We start from the raw sequence: 23,399 nt of genomic DNA on the forward strand, positions 1-23,399 counted from the left end.
CCCAAGTAAAGAAGACAACCAAACAGGCTCGGTGTCTCAAAACTAGCAAACTGGCGGGCAAACAAGCCCAAGATCCAATCTATAAAAGTAACAGCCATGGTACTATCTATAAATGAACGGGCCTCGTTAAAACCTTTCAAGACCAAAAATCCTAATCGGGAAAAAATATCCCGAAAGGAAAAAGAGTACCCAAGAAAATACCATGGGGATCAAACTAAAATGCCCTAGAGGGCGGCTATAAAATTGACCAAGGCTAGGGTCGTAGTCATCGATGGTCAGGCACATTGTTGCATAACTTGTTCCTGTGGGAATTTAGCATAGAGTATACTATAGACAACTATCTTTATCTGGAACACGATCCACACATTATCATATCTCTTTCCGTCCATGATAGCAGCATTTCTGGCAAGCCATATGTAGTACACCGTAGCGATTAACGCAATCCTTTCCGCCACATGTACTATTCGAGAAGGCCGCCTGTCCCGCACAAGCCATTTGATGGCGCTCTTAATTGTTGTGGGGCGTCTGCGTAGGCCAATCCAGTCGCGAACATTATCCCACACCTTCCAGGTTTCTCGGCACCTAAAAAACAAGTGGTCTACATTCTCGTCCTCCCTGGAACAAAGTCCACACGATGCATCAATTTCCTCCCATGTTATTCGGTCTCGTGTAGTAAGACGTCCTCTGATGGCCAGCCAACAGATGAAGGAGTATTTAGGAGGGATAAAATCCTTCCAGATGTACTTCGCCCAGAACCTCCTATCCTTCCTTGGTCGAAACCACTCGTATGCTGCCTTGGTGTCTGATAAGGCTAATTTCATGCATCGGTTATGTGGTGAAAATCACTTTATTTTACTGGGTCTAACGCAGTTTTTAAGCCAGGTGTGTGAAGGAAATCGCTAGATCCAGGAAGAGCTGGAGGCAATGGACTAGCGAAGGAAAGCGAAGGAAAGTGAGCAGAGTTGAAGAGAAAAATGGCTGGACGAAGGGAGTCAAAAGCTGAGGGTAACGAAGACTATTCACACCCTGCTGGACCCACTTCCACGCCTATATATAGAGGAGCATGCAGCACACGATATATACATGATTTTGCTCTCAGCTCACACACTTACACACACTTGGGAAAAATGGGAGTTCTGGGGTAGTTAGGGGTTTCATCTTCGGAGAAAGTTAGTGGTAGCACCGTCCTCACGGAGGGCGAAGATACAATCAGTTTACATTCAGTTTTTGCACTCTTATTCCGTCGAACTTCAACGTTTCCGAAGTCGATTGGTTGCTGGCTACTTACCGATTATCTATGCATTTAGTTTATGTTATGATGGTGTTTATTTTGTGTTGATTTACGTTGATTTTATGCTTTCAAGGTTTAATTTCAGAAGTTGAATGTTATTCTCTGTTTTAGATGTTTCTGTGCTTGATCTGGGAAATAGGTTGTGGATCTGTGTTGTTGTTGTTGATCGGTGGTTGATCGGCGAATCTGTAGCTACGGACATAAATTTGGACGGAGTATGTTTCGGATGCTTGGATCCGGAGTGGATTTAGCATCCGAAGTGTGGATCTGAACAGGGGAAACCGAGTTGTGCATGGATTATGAATTTTCTGCTCTCTTTTCATTTTACTTCGTCTAGTAGTCGCAGATCTGCTTGGGTTAAATTGTTCTTCGATTTTATTGCTTTAAATCCAGTCAGCTTGTTTCGATTTACGTCCTATCTCTGTTTTTACTGGATGTTTTATGCCAATTGTTGGAGAAGATGATGTCGCTATTAGTTAGTAATTTAGTTCGTTGTTTTTCAGCTTTTCATCCGTATTTTACCTTTTCAGTAAATGGTCCCCACCGTCAGTTGTTTTCCCAGGTCTAGGCAATTTAGGAAATAGTTTCTTAGATCTAGTGATTGTCCCGCTGTTCCAGTAAGATGCAATTTTCCTGTTTGTCTAGATCTAGTTGTTAGCATAGCAGATTTCAACACCAAGTCTAGTTTAATTTCCTCAACCCAAATTGCGTGGCAGCAGCCAACCCAAAATAGTTCCCGAGTCCTTGAACCTGTTTATTACGCATTCATCTCTGTGGGATCGATCCCTACTTCCCTGTGCTAATTTTAGTATACGTGGTTGAGGGTTTTGAAGAGGTATTATGTGTGTCCGACGACCGAGATCTTTCGACGATCCATGAGTTCCTAGACCCTGTGATCTAGTGGATTCGCTGGATCTAGGAAGCTTGATATTCCTTACTGTGCACACAGTCTAAACCCAAAGTAGCTTCAAATGGCGCCGTTGCCGGGGATGGATGGCGTTAATTATTATTGCGTTTGAGGATTTGGTGTAAATAGTTTAATTTCTATTATTTTGTTTTTTTTTTTACAGTTTATGAACACGGGCTTCCATTCTGGAAGTTGGGCTAGTTCATCTGGGTCAGGAAACGCCCGATACAAGTGGCAAGTCAAGGAGACTACGTCCACTGTCACTACCAGATCAGGATTAAGGACGGTAGACCCGTTTCCGTTCGAATCAGAAAGTGAGAAGGAGTGGAACTCGTCGGGAGAAGAGGACCCGAAGTCGTCCACAGAAACAGAGCATTCCGAGACTGAGGAGGAGAAAGACCCAAATATGGCTCATTTAGTGGATCCCGATCCGGAGATAGGTTCACTCACCGCGCATCTAGACGGTGAGCCCGCCCATGCCATAGTCTCAAACCCGCGCCGGAGGTCTATCGATATCAAGACAAACGTGCTCGGGGTTTTGCCCACATTCTCTGGACGGAGGAACGAATGTCCTTACGAATTCCTAAACGAGTTCAGTAAGCTATGCAGCATTCAAAAGCGACCCAACGAGGCGGCTGAGGAGGACTACCTTCTGCGTGCGGTCCCGTTTGCCCTTAAAGGGGAGGCTAATACTTGGTTGCTTGAGGCTCCCACCAGACTCGATCAACACATGGAAGGACTTCAAACTGGAGTTCTTGGATTATTTTTTTTCCGTCCAACAAGACGAACGCCTTGAAGAAGGAGATCCAGGAGTGCAAGCAAGAATATGATGAGTCTCTGAGCTCTTATTGGTCCCGGTTCAAGGGACTGTTGGATGCTTGTCCGAACCATAGGATGATTGAGGCAGCGACTTACTATCTGTTTTACGAAGGTGCAAACCTTGAATCAAAGGACTTGATGAATTACTCGAGCGGGGGAAATTTTACCAAGAATAAAGCAAGTGAAGCCAGAGAAACTTTGGGAAGATTGATCGAGGCGAAGAAGGCCTATGATAACCCACAGAGCATTTTGAGAAGGGGATCGGCCAATGCAGTAACAGAACAGGATGACAAGAAAGTGGAGGACAGGATAGATAAATTAGAGAAAGCACTGTTGAATGCAATTGAGAAGTACAACCCTCATGCTCTATCGGAAAATGAGAAACCCCCTGTTCCAGAGGAAAGGCAACTTCAACCTTATTACGGTCAACCTTGTGAAGGGGAGTGCCAAGCCCAGACAAATTCAATGGGAAGTTGGAATCCGGATGGAAGTTGGAACCAAGGAAGACAAAAGGAGGCCCCATGGAGGACTCACCCCAATTTTAGATGGACTGACAATGATCATAGTCAGCCGCCCCCACTGCAGCTCACAAATTATGCACACCCTCCAGAGAGGCAGTCCAACTGGTCAGGGAGAAATCAAGAGGGGCAACTGCAACTAGGGTACATGAATCAGGACCATACTAATTGGGGAAGCAGGAATCAGAACAATCCAGGGAGCTCCTATGTATCACCTCACCAGAGGAATAACCAAAGGAACTATCAGAGTTCCCAACCAAATCACCAAGGGAATCAAGGGTTTAGCAACCAGTACAATAACCACAAAGGAAATCAGGGGAACTATCGGCAAACCCAAGGACAGAACCAAGGTCAAGGATCAAATTCTAATCAATTCAACTCCAGGCCACAGAGGAGTTTGGATGACATGGTCCACGGCCTAGTGATTTCACAACAGTTCATGCAGAATAACTTGCATTCCAACAACGACGTGGTGCACAAATTGCAAGACGCTTAGTCGGAAGACAAAGAAGCCATGGACATGATGGCGAAACAGCTGTCCCAGATCGCTGTTTCTTTAAATGAGATGCGGGGAAATGAAGGGAAACTTCCTGCCACGGTCAAGCCACCCGACCGAGCAAACATTAGTCACATCACCTTGAGATCCGGGAGGGGCTATGAAGGACCGACGCTGGAGATCGACGAAGAAGTACCCGCGCAAGCAAGTAAGGGGAAGGAGAATCAAGTGTTTCAAGGGGATAGCCCTAGACCCAGAGAAGTTCCTGTTCAGGATAACCTCCAAAAGGGAGATTTAGAGGGATCGTTACCTCGAACAGCTGATCCATTTTTCTTAGATCCAGAGTCAGAGTTAGTAAGTAAGGAAGGAAGCAGGGAAGCTGGAGAAACCCCAGCTGGGAGTTCCACAAATGCGGTGAAGCGGGCAAAGCCGTTTCCATACCGAGGGGAAGCAAAGAAAAAGAAGGATGATACAGAGGACCTCATGGAGATTTTTAGCAAGTTGAAAATCAACCTGCCCTTCTTGCAAGCCCTGAAGATGCCTGCCTTAGCAAATTCATCAAGGAATTCATAGCAGGGAAGACCAAGCCAGACGGGAAAATTGTGATCGGGGAGAATGTGTCTGATGTGATACAAAAGAGAAGGATGCCTTCGAAATGCACAGACCCAGGTATGTTCGCATTACCCATTCCGAAAATCCCCTATTTCGAAAAATTCGTATGCCACGGTCCCATATTTTCGAAAGGTCAACGAATTTAATCCCAAATTTCGAAAGACCTGCGAATTGAGACCCTTTTTTCGAAATTTGTTGGGTCTTAACACTTCTGGAATCAAAGTTTTATGAGGCGTGAAGAATATATCATAAATAAATATATATACTCCCTCCATCCCACTACAAGCGAGACGCTCCAAATCGGACATTGTTTTGCAAAAATAATAAATAATTAGAGTAGAGATAAAATAAAGTAAGTAAGATGATAATTTATATACGACTCTCTTCTATATTATTCTCTCTCTTACTTTATTTTCTCTCTACTTTAGTACTCCCTCCGTCCCAGAGAAGTTGGCATACTTTGAAAATGGCACGGGATTTTAGGAGGTTTTGTTTTGTGTGTTAAATGGAGAGAGAAAATATAATTTTTATATTCATGTGAGAGAGAACTTTTTCCAAAAAGGGAAATGTGACATCTTTTGTGGGACAAACTAAAAAGGAAAGTGTGTCAACTTCTCTGGGACGGAGGGAGTATTATTTAGCATATCTTTCCATATATTCTTAGTATCTTTATTTCTTGTTCCCTAAGTCAGAATAGTGTTATAAATAGGAGATATTGTATTCTTCTGTTGCATTCAGAAATATCAATTATCCTTTTATTTTATCTTTACACTTTTATCATATCGTTCTTGGTTTGATCGACCAGCAAAGCTCCGGCGACTGCCTTTTATACCTAAATTTGACGTCGGAGTGATCGTCGGGCAATAGCTCCATCGACGTTCGACGCGAATTATCCAAGTTAAGGAACTTCATCCTTAACAATTGGTGTTTTCATCTTCACAACTCATGGCTCATACCAACGAGGATATCATTACCCTGTGCGACCGGATAATGGCTTTCTGCATCAGAATAAACGAGAGGTTGGATGCGGCTGATCTCCGGGTTGCTGAACTCCAAGCATCGCGACAACCCGCCGCGTCAAACTACGGCTGCTCCATGGCACAGTGTCACAACTACCCCCAGCTTCCAATACCCTACCTCCAGCAACGTCCCCAATCCTACCGGCAGCCACCAACAGCAGCTGCCGCTGCAAGCCTACCCCACCAAAACTACCAGCCTGATGGACAGCAGCTGCACCAGCAAGCCCCCACTCGGCTGGCCACCGCCACCTCCGTAACACTCGCTGTCTGGCTGGTCTCCGCCGAGTCACGGTCGTTCAGCAGCACCGCTTCCCACTGCGGATGTCGCTATCTCAAAGGGGAAGATAGATTCTTCTCTTTCGGGGTTGAATTTATTTGGGAGGTTTGATAGGGAACAAGGGAATTTTAGTTCTGTGTATGGACCTCGAATGAAGGTGCACGAAGGAGAGGGGTCTGATTCATCGATTTTAGATGCACAGATTGAATACTCATGTGACGATGCCAAAATTTTTGACTGCTCGAGTTCTTCTTTAGATTCATATGATGATGTTGAGGCATCTGCCCGTTCCTTTTGTGATTTGAGAATGAGGCTTTCCGAAATTTCAGCTACTAGCGTAGCAAAACCTCAGGAGTATATGTTGCACGAAGAAATTAAGGATGCATAGCTTCTACTTCTACAGTAGTCTCAAAGATTCAGCCAACACCTCCGCCGCTGCCTATTTTCTTGCCGATTGAAAGTGATTTCAAGGTTTGGCTTCAAGGAAAGGTGCATGATAAGTTGGATATTTTGAAATTGTGGAAGATGATGAACTCTTCTTTGATAAAAGAGGACACAAATGGTTTCTATGTGAATTTGCGTATCTGTAATGTTGCGGGTATGAATTATCGTTTAGCATTGCTCGACACAGATGCATGGTTGATCCCTCCTCGGATGGACTCGCGTTGTTTGAGCATTTGTGGTCGTGTTGACAAGATCCCCAATTTAGCGTTGAATTATCACGAGCCTGCCTTGGTGATTTTTTATGGTGATAATGAAGGGAGCCGCTCTGCTGTTCGGTGTGCGTTTGATCCAGGAGGAGATAGATCTCGTCAATCTTATGTTATCAGGGACTCACTTCTTTGCTTCTTCATGTTCCCACCTTGAGGACAAGGTGGATTTTAACCGTGGGGGAGTTGATACGAGAATATCTCTACAAATATCACATCTCTATTATTTAGTTTAGTATATTTAGCATATCTTTCCATATATTCTTAGTATCGTTATTTCTTGTTCCCTAAGTCAGAATAGTGTTATAGATAGGAAATATTGAATTCTTCTGTTGCATTCACAAATATCAATTATCCTTTTATTTTATCTTTACACTTTTATCAACTTTTATCATATCGTTCTTGGTTTGATCGACCGGCAAAACTCCAGCGACTGCCTTTTATCCCTAAATTTGACACCAGAGTGATCGTCGGGCAATAGCTCCCGCGACGTTCGACGCGAATTATCCGAATTAAGGAACTTCATCCTTAACAGGGAGTATTACGTTTGATAATTTTGAGATTAAATATCATAACTTAATCTTAAACGAATAATTGTATAATAATAAATTATAGCCACACTCTTTTAATTAAAACAATTTCGAAATTTAATTCTTTATGGAATATATATATTTCTTATGTTGATTGAGAAACATACCAGAGCTAAGTATATTTCAGCAAATTTTATTGAGTACAACAGTAATATTTAAAAATGGCTATTTACATGGAAAAAGAAAAAAAAAAGTCATGGTCATTTACTCATTTTCACGATGTTGCTCCTTAATTCATGATTAATAATATGCTCATGACTAAGCCTAAAAATGGTTACATGCAAATTAAAAGGGAATATCTTTATAGTTTATAATATAAATTGGGAATAGTGCAAAGTTGCACTTTTGATTGGAATTAAAAAAAATATACTCGTACATTAAGTTTTATTTCTATAATACATTTGGTAAGGTTTGATTTAAAAAATACTACTCCTACTTCTTTTATTTAAAGATCCGTGACTTCCAAGTTCCAATAATATTACATCAAAAATTTGAAAAGATATTTTTGAAAAATGAGATGCGCTTTTAACAAAATTACATAGTTCATGGACTAAATTAATAGTTCTCTCTTAAATTTTTAGTATTGACTAATGTTATTAAAACAACCATAACAATAATCCACAACAACTTGAAATACATAGATTGAAAAAGGCACACCTCCTTCAACATTTTCTTATCATACAATCATCTCGCGCCTATCATTTGTCGTTTTGATTGTATCTCTAATAATATTCCATTTATCTCATTCAAATTGATCTTATTTTATTCGATTTATCTTAGTTAAGATAGTCATTTTCTATATATTTATTACTCCTATACGATAAAATAAATTTTTAATCTTGGGCAGGGCCACATGAGCCCTGGGTAGGACATATTTCCCCCTAAAAAATTCATAGCCATGCTACTTGCTTCAAAGTTACAAATTTATTTTTAAATTCTTCTTTAAAGGTCCCTTCTGAATATTTCTAATTTATTTATAATATAATTTTACTTCACTTGACATTAATTTCTGGCTCCCCCCTACTTCTACCCTTTATCATATCAGTCAAATATTTAAAAACATTTCTCTCTCTATTTTACTATACTCAACTTGTACTCCCCCTAAAATTATGTGGAATTTAAGAAAGTGGGTATCTTAAATTGGATGACTCATTATAATAATACAAATATACAATAAGAATAAAAAGTGGGCATATTAAATTGGATGACTCAAAATATTTATACAATAAGAAAGTGGAGTATTTTAATTATGATTTGATCTTAATATCGAAATGATAATAATAATTAAGAAAGATAAAATATGGTGATACAATAAGTCTGAATGATAACGTGACACAAAATCATACACTAATACAGAGTATAAGATTGTGCGATAGTATTAGATGATATGACTTTATTAAAGGAAGCAAAATGCTTGATTATATATATCATGATATCATATATAAAGGTTGATGGAATGATATTGGATTGGGTAATTTATTTTCAAACTGGTGGAAGTGGTGCTGGTGCAGGGATGTTTGGGCCACCACCAGGCCCGAGACCTCCAACATTGGTTATGATAACATCCGTGGGCAGACCTCCGGGAGTACCTCTGACACCACCTTCGAAAAGATTTAAGACAAATCCGATATCAAGAAGTGTTGTGCTAGCTGAGAAAAAATTCACTAGTCAAGATATATAAAGGTGACATTATGACATGCTATGTCAACCAGTTTAAGAAAAACAAATGAATATGGTGATACCATAAGCATGAATGAGCATATCACATAAAGCAAAATGCATGATTAGTATACACGAATGTTTATATATAGATAATTATATGGGTGATGGAATGATGAAAGGAAGAAGAGCTCCGGCACCACCTATGGCATCGGGGACAAGTTTTAGGACGATTGGGGCATCGACATCAACTGAAGCGCCAAGGCCAAGTAAATGACGGCTAGTAGCATCACTCATCACCACCAACATTAACATGCACAAAATGCTCAACCCCATCATCGTCTTCATTTTGTACATCTATTGTATTGATGTATAAATTATACTACTCCTCTACTTGATAGATGCATGCACTTGTTATGGGTATTTATAGGAGATTTCAATGATATGATTTCAACTCTATGGGGTATTAATGTAAATATGTACTCCATATGAAGCTCTATATACTAGCCAAGCCAAAGTCTTAATTAATTAGTTAGGCTTATTTATAGTACTAGCTACCTCACATAAAAACATATAAGCATTTCAAATATTTAGTAAAATTGTACTAGTAGAATATTATAACTTCAAATTTAACTCTACAGAATTTCAATTGCAACACGATTTTAATTTTATATCACCAAATGTATATTTAAGGATGTTAATGCAGCCCGAAACCTGTTGATTGACCTAAATTGTCTACTAAATTTAGAAGGTTGAAGACCTAATTTTATTACTTGATAAAATTCCAACTTAATTTGATGAACTTAGCTTGAGGAGGCTGGTCTCAAGGGCGGAACCAGGATTTTGTAGGGAAGGGGGCAAATTTACCTATGAAGAAAATTTAAGAATTTGAGCGAGGGGCATTTAGTGAAAAAAATAAAAGAAATAAATTTTATAATCAGCAATATATATACGGAGTAGAAAATTTGAACTACAAAAATGGTCCCTGGACTATGGGTTTATCTCGCCCATAGTCCCTGGACTTTAAAAATATCGCCAGTAGTCCCTGGACTAAGGGTTTATCTCGAAATTGGTCCTTTTGGCTTTTTTTGGTACGAAAATGCCCTTTTGGGGGGTTTTGAGGGTTTTGGGCAATTTGGTCTTTTTACACTCTTAACATTTTAAATCTGATATTATTTCAGTTATGTACTAAATTTGATATTATTTCAAAATTATCATTCTTCTTCCATTTTGTCATCCTTCACTTTATTTTTTTATTTCAATATTATATTTAATTTTATAAAATTAAATTATATATTTTGATTTTTAAATATCAATAAAATTTTTAATTAAACTATTAATTCATGGACACTATGAATATTGATTGAAACAATTAATTTTTGTTATTTAATATAATATTCAGCTGAATTGAAGTACACACAAATAATATTAATCATGATGGAAAAATAAGAGCTATTCTATTTAGCCTTCGTTCGGTTGTTATAATTGCTTGTGATTGAATATTATGAAGTTGACTAAAAATTTTATCGTACTATAAATTTTATATAGGAGCATTTTTGTTGAAAATTACTAGTAAATTTTGATTGTTTTCAAATTAATAAACAAAAATTATATTAGTCTTACATTAGATGCATATTTATTTCAAAATAAATCGTGTTATATGATATATTTATGATTAAAGCTATTAAATATTGATTAAAACTAGGTCGTTGTCATATTGATTAAATATTATACACTTCCAAATATTGATTATGACTATTAATTTTTTTTATTTAATATTTTTTGTAATTAAAAAAATTTATTGATATTTAAAAATTAAAATTTAAAATTTTGTAAAATTAAATCTATATTGAAATAAAGAAACAAAGTGAAGGATGACAAAAGGGAAGAAGAATGATAATTTTGAAATAATATCAAATTTAGTACATAACTGAAATAATATCATATTTAAAACGTTAAAGTGTAAAAAGACCAAATTGCCCAAACCCCCCAAAACCCCTCAAAAGGGCATTTTCGTACCAAAAAAAATCCAAAAGGACCAATTTCGAGATAAATCCTTAGTCCAGGGACTACTGGCGATATTTTTAAAATCCAGAGACTATGGGTGAGATAAACCCATAGTCCAAGGACCATTTTTATAGTTCACTTTAGAAAATTTGAGGTGGGGCAAATGCCCCTCGTATGGGCTTAGTAGATCCGCCCTGGCTGGTCTGGGACCCGATGGTTAGGCATATATGTAACTTTTGCATATCCTTCCACTTTATTTAGAACTTGATTCAACACTCCAATAATGATTTGATAAATGGATAACTACAAAAATAAGGAAAAATAAGTTCTTCAAATTATACTCTACGTAATATTCTCTCCATTATTATAGATATTTCAATAGGAATTTGGTAAAATAAGAAAGAGAAGAAATAATTGACTTATTAGGCCCACTCATTAGAAATTTATTCAAAACTGAAATAACTACGGGCTGCTGACGATGGTGGTTTACATTAATTTTTTTATAATAATAATAATAATAATAATAATAATAATAATAATAAATTGAAAAATTCTAGTTTACGGTAAGAAAAATTTAAAATTCTAAAATATGGTTTAAAATTGTTTAAATATGTTTACATTTTATTTTAATATGTCAATATACATTAAATCATTCTGCAGCTCAAGATTTAACAATAATCATTTTTACTCAATGTTGTATTATTAATATAATTATATTAAGTGGGTGTGATCAATTGCTAACTTTTTTAAGTTGCTAACTCTGCTAACTCATAAACGTAGTGTATTAAAAATGTCAACACATAATTTTATTGATATTTCAATATAGAGTTGATTTTATGCATAGACAATTTAATGTCAATATAAAGCACCCCATTATACTAATATTTAATTATATATGAGTTTAAATATATATTTCAAAAGTCACTCAATCTAATATCCTACGTTGTATAAATAAAAGTACTTTTTTCATTTAATGAAATATGAAAGTTGAAGATTTGAAGCTCCATATACTAGGTATTAATTAGTTAGGCATCCTCATACTAGCTATTATCTTTTTTTCAAAGAAAAATCCTAAATTTACTCTTTTAGCTGTCGAAGAAGAATTAATTGTGTTCAACGGTGCATGTTATTATGTTAAGATATCAAAGGCTTGTGAATTGTGAATCCGTGATCGGATAAACTCGAGGTGGTCTTAAAAAAAACTAATCATGATTCACACTGAAAACTAATCACGATTCACACTGAAAACTAATCAAACCGCTAAAACACATTGTATATGGTTGTTACACTGATGCTACAACTGCATGGGATTATTATATTTATACCCTATTTTTAAATCGGGTATTGGACAATAAATGATTTCAGAGAAAAATATGCTATCTAAAAACAGTGATTAAATTCTTCATAAAATTGCCCCTCCTAGCATTAATTCCTGGCCCTGCTTCCATTCTTCTATCGTACTTTAAATATTTGCACTTTTTATTTTCATTCATCTCATAATAATATGGACATTTTCATTTATAAAAAATTATCCCGACTCATATACATTAATTTATTTACAAATTATACCATTATAATCCATCAGTATAACGCATTAAACACTAATAATAATGTGAGTCTCAGTATTCACTTACACCATTTTAACTATGTTTTTTCTTTTCTCTCTTACTTTATCAATTGTGCATTAATTCATGTGTCATTTCAAATGTTCATATTTTTATGGAACGGATAAAGTATCACTAAAATATTTTCTCTCTAACTTACTATAATCAACAAGTATTCCACCAAAAATTTTGTGGAATTTAAGAAATTGGTCATCTTAAAATGGATGTCTCGAAATATTGATACCCCATTCAAAATGTCAACATTTTCTTTTTATTTTGTCTCACTCAATATATTCACGTTTTATATTTGAAAATTAATCCATCTTATCTCTCCTAATTAAAATATTCAATTATTACTAGTTCTATTTTTTCTCTTACTTACTCTACTTAACAATTTCTTCTAAAATCTCATGTTACTCAAGAATGTGAACATCTTAAGTGAAATGGAGAGAGTATATTTTAATTATCCTTTGATCTTAATATAAAAATAATAGTTATTATTATAACCAATAAATGAAAATTTAAGAAATATGGTGATGCAATAAGCCTGAATGATAACGTGGCACAAATCATATACAATATGATCTTTTCGTCCTAGCTCAAGTGATTATTTTTTTTTTCCGGTTTTTTTGAAGATGATATAATAAATAGTTAAAGAGTAGAGAAAGTAAAGTAAGAGAGAGGATAATATAGAAGAGAATCGTATCTACGTTATTCCCTTACTTAATTTACTTTTTCTCCACTTTAATTATTTATTACTACATCCGTCCCGGATTATGAGTCTTATTTAATTATGACATGAGTTTTAAGAAATATAAAGAAAATGTGAATTGAATAAGTTGGTGGAATGTGGGGGTCTACTTATCATTTATGGAAAAAGTGTTATAAGACTCTTATTATGAGACTGATCAAAAAGACAAAACAAGACTCTTATTGTGGGACGGAGGGAGTATCATTTTTCCCAAACACTTGCCGAAAAGCAGTCAATTACTTGAGATGAGATAGATGGAGTATAACATTGTACCGATATTATTTCATGATATGACATTTTTAGAGTAAGCAAAATGATGATTATTATGCACGATATTTATATATAGAGGGTAATGAAACGATAATCGGCTTAGGTGATTGAATTTCAAACTGGTGAAAGTGGTGCAGGAATGTTTGGGACACCACCAGGTCTGAGGGCGAGTGCAATTACAATGAGACCTAAAAGGCCTTTGAAATCGGTTCCGGTAGGTCCCGTGGGCAATCCTCCGGAAGTACCTCCGACACCACCTCCCAAAGGATATAAGCTAAATCCGAGACCAAAACCTCATGTGGTACCTAAGAAAAAATTTACTAGTCAAGATATACCTAGGTAACATTATGACATTCTTTGTCCAACCAATATGTATTTGACCAACCAAAATTTATTTGACCAAAACTTCGAACCCCGTGTTACCTCCAACAATAGTTCCGAAAGGACTTGCGGTTGATGCGGGAGGATCTGTGATACCTCTGAGATCACCTAAGAGACAGACTGGTGGCAATGCTCGTCATCACCACCAACATACACAAAATCGCAACGTTGATGCTCATCTTCATTTTGTGACGTGTATAATACGGTAGATGTGTGCACTTGTTGTGGGTCTTTATAGGGTGATTTCTATGTTAATAGTATTTCAACTTCTATGGGGTATTAATGTAATATGAAGCTCCATAATCCATAAACTAGCCTAGCTCTTAATTAATTAGTTCGGCATGTCCCTACTAGCTAGCATTTTTTTTTGTACAAAAAACATTTCAAATTTACACTTCGAAATTAATCTTAAATTAAAATTCCAAATTTAATCTTTGAAATGACGGTGGAGAATTAGTTGTGATTTAAGTTGCACAGAGAATTCGGAAATGTTCAAGGCTTGAGATAAGATAATGCTGCAGATTAATAAAGTGGTCTTACAAGAAATATAATTTGCATTTTATGAAGCTATAAGTCTCTCACACAATACCAACTTGTATTAGTGTGAAATTGATTGTGAGAATTTGGGATTGAAATTAACTTGAAATCGAAGTATAAGTAGTTGAAGTATTACTAGGGATAAAAATTTATCCATAATAGAAGGTGATTAATTTATGTGAACGAACTAAAATGGAAAATCAAGATTATTAGTTATGGGTGATCGTAGTGCATTATATTTTATTATTATAATATAATAATAGATAAATGAGTCCGGAAATTTCATGTTATCAGTACGAATTATCTTGCATTCTGAAACATACTTTAAAATTTATTTAAACATACTTTTGTTCTTGTATCATATGAAGATGCATCATAAGCTGTTCTTATAAAAGGTGGCGATCATGTTTACAAATACATATATATTGAGAAAACTGTAGTTTTGTACTCCCTCCGCACCTTTATAGTTGAGGCGAAACTTTTCGGGACAAAGTTTTAGAAAATGAGGTTTAGTGTGTTAATTCGATAGAAAAAAAATAAAAGAAAGAAAAAAGTAGAGAGAATATAGTAGAAAACGAATAAAATAGAGAAAATAAAGTACTCCCTCTGTCCCATCTCAAGTGATTGACTGCTTTTTGGCACGTGTTTTAAGAGAGTAAATTAAGTAAGAGAATATTGTATATACGACTCTCTTCTATATTGTTCTCTCTCTCTTACTTTACTTTATCTCTACTTGAACTATTTATTACTCTCTCCGCCCCAGAAAGTTTGTCTCACTTCCTTTTTTTTACTAGATTGGCAAAAATTAATAAATAGGTAAAGTTGAGAAAAAGTAAAGTAAGAGAAAGAATAATTTAGGTAAAACTATTCTCTGCATTATTCTCTTTCCACCTTAACTATTTATTATTATTTTTGCAAAAAAGGAAGTGAGACAAACTTTCTGGGAAGGAGGGAGTATCATCTTCGCAAAACAACGGCCATAAAGAAATCAGTCACTTGAGCTGGGATGAAGGGAATATTAATTATTACTCCCTCCGTTCCATAGTAATAGAGTCATTTTGCCATTTTGGTATGTCACATAGTAATAGAGTCATTTTCCTTTTTAGTAAAAGTCAACATATTTTTCTAAGCTTACTTTACTCTCTCTTACTTTATTTTCTTTTCATCTCTCTACCTTTTTTCATTCAAATTTACTCTCTTTTTAGTTAACTCACCTAGCACAATTTTTCTTAATCTCCGTGTCGAAAAGAAACGCCTCCGTTACTATGGAACGGAAGGAGTACTATATATGCAAATGACTCGAGGAACTTTTTAAAATGGAAAAATGATTCAATTATGAGGGAACGATGGAAGTATATTTGTAAAAAAAAATATATTAGAATGTCGTCGAATCAACACAACTTGACGGGTCATGCAAGCAGCTAAAGTTTTAATTTTATGAAATTTAACAATATAAAATAGATCTATATTTTGAATAAATAATCTTGGTGTATTAATTTTCTGTAAATTGATTTTTAATGAATGGAAAATATTGAAGTAAAGCTTGTCACGTGAATATGAGTTACTATAAGATTAATTAATTTTAATTAACTCTACATTAACGCACAGCAAATTAGGCTACTGTGCATTTAAACGGCAGCGTTTTATCTCCGTTTACTATTCTTTTTGCAACATATAATTGGTGCGATTAATTCACATGCCTCTATATTAGTACAGTAATATTTTTAATTAAATTTTAGTGCTATACTTTATATTGTTTTTAATTAATATTTGGATGCAATATATTCTCGTGTCTTTTTCCCGATTTACTCTCTCTTCTTTTAATTCACTTAACATATTTTTCTTAAATTTCACGTCCAAAATAATTATCTTAACTACAGAGAGACGGAGGGAGTATAATATACTTCGATCGTCCTTGTTAAGTTATTTGTTTCTTTTTTGGGACCTCGGTGTCATTCATATTTTGACATCATCTCTTTTACTTTATTCTCTTTTTATTTAACTAACAAAATCTTATTGTATTTTTTAAAATTTTGTGTCGAAAAGAAATATCTGTCCTAGCGAGAAGCAAAGGGAGCATACTGTATATAAGATAGTAGTATGAGTATTATTTCATGATACGACCATATTACGTAAAGCAAAATGGTTCATTATTATAGTAGTACATGATACGACCATATTACATAAAGCAAAATGATCCATTATTATACATGATATTTATATATAGATGAATATATGGGTGATGGAATGATGATCACATTAGGTGATTTATTTTGAAAGTGGCGGAACCGGCACAGGAAGACTTGGGACAACTCCGGAAGGATTGATTAGGCCTACTACGAGACCTCCGTAATTAATTCTGCCAGGACTTCCGGTTACGACCCCGCCAAAACCAGTGCGAGGGTCTGTTCCGAGTACACCTTCGAGCAGAGGACCTCTGAAACCACCGCCGAGGGCTAAAGCCGCGAAAGGACCTGTGTTACCTCCCGCAGGAGGATCTATGGCCCCTCCGAGACTTAAACCTGCGAAAGGATCTCCTAAGAGACGGCTAGTGGCATCAATGCTCGTCATCACTGCCAACATGCACAAAATCACGACGTTGATGCTCATCCCCGTGGTCTTCATTTATAATGATGTGTTTGTATGTCTATGATATGATAGATGTGTGCACTTGTTGGGGGTATTTATAGTCACATTTCAATGTTAATATTTCAATTATATGGGGTTTTACGGAGTACTATATATGAAACTCTACATACTACCCCTACGTCTTATTTTGTTAGGCATGTCTACACTAGCTAGCATATTTTTTTACTAAAAGGAATTATGTATATTAAGTCTTTGAAATGGATCTTTAAAAAAAAGTCCAAATTTGCTATTTGAAATGACGAAAGAGAATTAATTGTGAACAAAGTTTGGAATGATAATTTGGATATTTGGAATTGAAATCTAGCCCGACCAACGCTTGATCGGGTAGTACAAATGACTAATTTAAATTTTGTGAAATTTAAATAATACAAAACCGTCTACGTAGGTTCCGAATAGATGATCGTGTTATGAGTGAAAAATAATGAAATATCGTTTGTTACAGATAATATATGAGATCAATTAATCTGTTTATTAATTTTGCATTGTAAATAAAGGGCATTCATTAATTTTGTATTTAAGAAGCTAAATTATTACATTTAATAATTATGTACACAAGTGATGGGTTGTAAAGCCATAATACAAAACACGCGAACTAATCGTTGGGCTTGGGGATTGGGTTATTTCATGCCCAACTTAATCTTTGGACCACACGGAAATGGACCGGATTATATCTATATGGTCCAATTCTGCATTGGACACGTAGCCCGAAATAGTGCAACATATATGTGTACGAGTCATGATACACGCGGTTGTCTAGACATCGATTGGGTTGTCCATGTATGTCAATCGAACGACCATTGATGTGAGACATGTCCAGATTCACACTGTGCACTCATCCAACATGTGTATGTGAAAAACGCCTATAACATCATAACGCCTACAAATAGGGTTGTCATTCTATGCATTAATATAACACCATCATACACGCTTTCCATCTGCATCGTCCTTCGATGTCGAAACTTGACAAACATATAAATTTATACTACTAATTTTTATATTGTGCTTCAAATTCTTTTTAGAACTACATTTAGAATTATGTTGATAATCTTAATGGAAACATTTCAACACTGTAAGTCATAATTAAAATTTTACTCCCTCCATTTCATAAAAATAAGAACACTTTCCATTTTGGGATGTCCTATAAAAATAGCTCATTCCGTTTTTGGTAAGTTCCTTCTCTTTAATAAGGTGGGACTCATTTCCTTTTTAATTTGCCCCGCTCAAGATCTCTCATTTCTATATTTGGAAATGAATCCATATCTTATCTCTCCTGATTAAAATATTCAACTACCACATCCCTCCCACAATAGGAGTCACATTTGGTATGAGTCGGGTTTTAAGAAATATAAAGAAAAGTTAGTTGAATAAGTTATTGGACTATGAGTACTTTGGGTCCAGCACGAGTTTTAATACAAAACTAGTAAAGTAAGAGAGATGTAGAGAGAAAAGATAATTAAAGTATTGTTTGTGGAAAATGGGTCTCATCTCACTAGAGAGAAAAGAGTATTCAAAATTGGAAGTGCATATTCTTATGGGACGGAGGGATTATTAATTTTATAATAAAATTTGAGTAAATAAGTTGGTGGAATGTAGGGCATACTTACCGTTTATGGTAAAAATAAAATGTGACTCTTATTGTGGACGGACCAAATTGCAAAATGTGACTCTTATTGTGGGACAGAGGTAATACTGTTTTTTTCTTTCTTCATACTCCACCTAACAACTCCTCCTAAAATCTCGTGCCACTCAAGAATGTGGACATCTTGACAGAGACGAGGAGAGTATATTTTAATTATGATGTGATCTTAATATAAAAATAATACTCTCTCAGTCTCAGCTCATGTGATTGATTTCTTTAAGGCCGTTGTTTTGGAAAAATGATAATAAATACTCCCTCCGTCCACGAAAAATAGGACACCTTTGCCATTTTTTGTTGTCTACAAAAAATAGGGCACATTCAAATAATATGGACCTCACATTCCACTTACACTACTTGTCTCTTACTTTACCAATTCTACATCAAAACTCGTGTCATCACAAAGTGCCCTATTATTCGTGGACGGAGGGAGTAGTTAAAGTGGAGAGAAAATAAAGTAAAAGAGATAATAATGTAAAAGAGAGTTTCCTCTCATTATTTATTCTCTTACTTTACTTTCTTTCCATTTTATTTATTTATTACTCTCCCCTTCCCACAAGAATATGTTTCTTTCCTTTTTATTCCGTCCCACAAGAATATGTACTTTCCAATTTTAGAAACTCTTTTTTTTTAATGAGGTGGGACCCATTCTCCACTAACAATACTGTAATTACTTTTTCTCTTTACCTCTCTCATACTTTATCAATTTTGCATTAAAACTCGTGCTGAATCCAAAGTGCATATTCTTTGGGACGGAGGGAGTATCATTTTTCCCAAACATGTGCCAAAATGCGGCTAATCACATGAGATAGAATAGTGGGAGTAGTTATTATTATAAGAGAAATAAAAATGATTAAAAACGGTGATAGCATAAGCATAAATGAGGAATGTAATCAAATGTAATCTCTAAATATTATACAAACTCCAAATTATGGTTTAGACCACTAAAAAATTGTGAACAGATGACAAAATAGTATCAACAAAAAATGTCAACGATTGATACTGTCACGACCGCACTTTGCTAAGGATAGCGAAAGCGGGTAAATCGCGACTAATGGGAGGGATTAAAGAAACGGGGAAAGAAAAGGGGAAAGAACTTGTGAATATGCCCGAAGGCCAAGTCGATCATATCATAGAATAGAAGTCAAATGTACCATTACATGGTCTTAGAACTAGAATAAGCATTTCATCAATAAATCAGAGTTCGAAGGTGAGATTCTAAGATGTCTCACTTCACAAAAGAGCAGCGGAATAAGTCCATACTAGACGGCTTCATGTATGAAGACACGAATCGTGAAAAGATCCACTGGATTATTTAGTAGCATCGACTCCGATCATTTCTCCATCCTCTTGACGTTCAACCTGGTACATGAAGGGCTGAGTACAGGAGTACTCAGTGGACACATGCCGAAAACAAAACATACAATATATAGTTGTCATCCATCCACAGTATCGCACACGGGGTTTTTCTTAAAAGGCCCGAGCATACTAAATTCTCTGTGATCTTAAAAGTCCGATTGCAGTCTAAGTTCTTTTGGATCCTCGCCTTATCTGAGAATCGTGTACCGTGAAGCGGACACATCGCCGACCAACACCTGATGGCTCTGACGGCTCGCGTGCACGTTATTCCGAACAGGATTTGCGGTCCTATTGGGAACCGAATTCGTTAAACTCGGGCTGGCATCGCCAAAACCCGCGGGCTATTACCCCAACAGATAGGCCTCAAAACAAACATTTTATGGCATGACAACAACTTTAAAATAATCACTGCTTCATTTTGAGAAAAGATGATTTTTCATAATTTCACAAGTATTTGCTTTATATCCACACTATAGTGCTGGATATTAAAAGAAAGCCCACCTGATATGCTTATGTCTCAACTCGATTACTCGCTTTGGCTTCACTCGCCCTTGAGCAATTTATCCCTTGAAAATAAATAGCGTAGCACGCTAATTAATACTTGAATTATTTTTCTTTAGAAAGAATGCATGCATCCTATTGGATAGCACCTACATCTCAATCTCGGCTTATAGGATTTTTCTTAATCCTACCTCGGCTTCACTACTCTGCAGAGTTTACTTATTCTCTTTATTAACTTTGGAGAATTTCTATTTTCTCTAACGGCGGCGGCTTCCCCTTCATCTCGGCAACCGGCGATCTTCGCCGTCCTCTGTGTCGCTGTTCCCGTCACCTCTCGCGATTTCCACATCTCTTCTCCAATTTCTCCCAGATTCGTCGAATTTCAAAATCCCTAAATTGGGAATCACATCGAAGAACCCGGCGGCGTCTCCTTCTCGTGCTCGCCGCTGCTCCGGTCGGCGCCTCCTCTGCGTCGCCGGCAGCGCATAGCACGCACCGCCTCTGCTCCATCGTCCTCTCTCTCTCCGTCCTTTCTCTTCCTCGGCGGAATCGCGCCTCACCTGCGTCGCCGGGCAAACTCGCCTCAGCGTTCTCCGACGAGCGCTCTCCGTCCAGCGCCGGCGTCCTCGGCGAACCCAGCAGTAGAGAGGAGGCATCGCCTCCTTCTCTCTCTCTCTCAGCGGCCTGCAGCAGCTCCGCGGAAATTTTCGGAGTCCGTCGACGCTCACTCGTCGCCCGGCAGCCCCTCCGCCTAAGCTAAGCTTCCTCCGCTTCCCCTTCTACTCAATTTCTAACAATAAAACGAAAGCTTTGGGGCTCTCTAGTGCTTATTGATTCGAACTTGGCTGCACTTAATCACTGGAAGGAGCTTGCTATTGTTTTTGCTACACTTAGTCTTGTTTATATGATTGTCATACCTGTGGTTTACTGATTTGGGAGTTTCCCATACTTGACTAAGCATTGGTACCATGTGTTGGTGTTTGGTTCTTTATGATTGCTACTGTTATGACTATTCTATTGAGCTTCTATGAATCTAAGTTATTGGCTATCTATTTTGGTTGATCTACATGATGCGATGGAGATGGGTGTTGAGGTTGTTTACCTCACTTGTTGAACTTGTATCGGTGGTGGCTGTCCTTGCCGTCACCACTCGCTGCCCTCTCCCTCCTCCCTCGCTGCTCTTCACGCTTGGTGTTGTGTGAAATTTGTGGTGATGAAATGTGGTGGTGGAGGAGGTGAGGAGAGGCTGCTTATATGGTGCTAATCTATTGAAAGCTAGGTTTGAGACTTGGAGCCAAAGGCTCCTATTTTGGGCTTGTTAGCTCTCTTACTTTCGAGCTTGATGATTGTGAGATTCTTGCCGTTTTGGTGATTGTGGCTGACCTTCTTGGCTGATTTCTCGGCCTTGATCGACGGGGAGATGAGAGTTTGTCTCATCTTCTAATTTTGGGCTTGTGTAGGAGCTCGCTCTCCAATGCCCCTTTGTCTCGACTCCCCTTTGATGTTAGAAGAGATGGTGACCAAGATTTTCTTACCTCATGCTCTATCTTGTAGCTTACTTAGCTATATTACCCATTAAATGCTCCATCTCTTTATTTAGCTTGTGCTTCCCTCTCTCTTTACTTGTGTGTCACTTTCTAATCCCAATTTGGTGTAAACTTTGTAGGTACATGAAGGCTTTCTTGGAGCTTGTGGAGGGAAGCAAAATCGAGATTAAGAAAGAAAGGGAAAGAAAGAAGATGCTCCTCTTGAGCTCATTTGGTTCTACTCTCAATTTAGTTCGCTTCCAAACTTGAGAATTTAAGAAGTAGGATAGATAGCGTAGAATAGGTGTATGTTGATTTTATCACACTTGTGGGCATGTACTATTTCCATCATCCATGTATTTTATTCCTCAAGGTGTATCCACATTTCTCTAATAAAAGTATTTTCTCCACTTTTATTCTTGAAACTTAAATTCTCCTTGCATTTTATTTCTTCCAACGAAGGTACTTAAATTACTCCAAAGTCGAATACAACGAGGAAAGTACGATTACACATCTTCTAAAAGAAATTAATTAAGCCAATAAATCCGATTTATCTCGAAAGAAGGAAATGAAATTCCGGGGCGTCACAGATACTGTGTTAAAAATGTGTTGACATTATATTGATATTTTCTAACGGTGCAGATTATAAATTAGAGTTTGTAGTAAACTACCCGCATAAATTATAATGTTGCACAAAGTTATTCAAAATTATATAATATAATATTAATATATATTGTACGGTAGCAATATTATTCATTATTTCAAAGCAAAATGCTTGGTTATTACACACGATAGTTATGTATGGATAAATAGCGTAGTGATAAAATGCAAACTCATATATTGTACAAACTTCAAACCTTTCAACACAGTGTCAACACAACGTCATTATATTGTACCAGCCGTCATTTTGTATATATATATATTATATATATATATATATAGAGAGAGAGAGAGAGTAGTGATATGGGGCAAGTGTTCATAAAGTGTATAACTAGAGAATAAATCTCAGCCACAAGATTAAGAAATTAAGGGCTGATATTTACCCATATGATTTTCAAAATTGAAGCAGAATTAGTTCATTATAAGAATGCGGGGGCATAATAGACTTTTCAATGGTTTAAATGAAATAGGGTTCAATTTTCTTCCCCATTTTCAGATTTCGTTCTCGATCTAATTCTCTCCAAAGTGATGGGATTTCCTCTTCAATTCTGTGATTTCTTCCTCATTCTATAGCTAGGGATTAGTCAATTTTTCATATATTCCCACGGTAAGGAAGATAG

General features: G+C 36.6%; 2 protein-coding genes across 2 annotated transcripts; both read right to left on the minus strand.

Moving 5' to 3' along the window:
- Nucleotides 1–275: 275 nt before the first annotated feature.
- On the minus strand, nt 276–821 carry LOC125220584. Its single transcript, XM_048122740.1, has one exon. The coding sequence runs from the start codon at nt 819–821 to the stop codon at nt 276–278; it is 546 nt and encodes a 181-aa protein (XP_047978697.1).
- Nucleotides 822–8,499: 7,678 nt separating this feature from the next.
- On the minus strand, nt 8,500–9,283 carry LOC125185494. Its single transcript, XM_048082022.1, has 2 exons — nt 9,102–9,283; nt 8,500–8,888 (listed from the first exon to the last, which is right to left on the minus strand). Exons 1-2 carry the CDS (start codon nt 9,253–9,255, stop codon nt 8,722–8,724), a joined length of 321 nt encoding a protein of 106 aa, XP_047937979.1. The 5' UTR covers nt 9,256–9,283; the 3' UTR covers nt 8,500–8,721.
- Nucleotides 9,284–23,399: the final 14,116 nt, after the last annotated feature.

This window comes from Salvia hispanica, chromosome 4 (genome assembly GCF_023119035.1).
Source record: "Salvia hispanica cultivar TCC Black 2014 chromosome 4, UniMelb_Shisp_WGS_1.0, whole genome shotgun sequence".
NCBI classification, from domain to species: domain Eukaryota; kingdom Viridiplantae; phylum Streptophyta; class Magnoliopsida; order Lamiales; family Lamiaceae; genus Salvia; species Salvia hispanica.

Coding starts and splice junctions, on each gene's coding strand:
- LOC125220584 (XM_048122740.1), bottom strand. CDS start 821: ATGAAATTAGCCTTATCAGACACCAAGGCAGCATACGAGTGGTTTCGA.
- LOC125185494 (XM_048082022.1), bottom strand. CDS start 9,255: ATGTACAAAATGAAGACGATGATGGGGTTGAGCATTTTGTGCATGTTA. Junction 8,889..9,101: donor ACTTGTCCCCGATGCCATAG/GTGGTGCCGGAG, acceptor ATTTTTTCTCAG/CTAGCACAACACTTCTTGAT.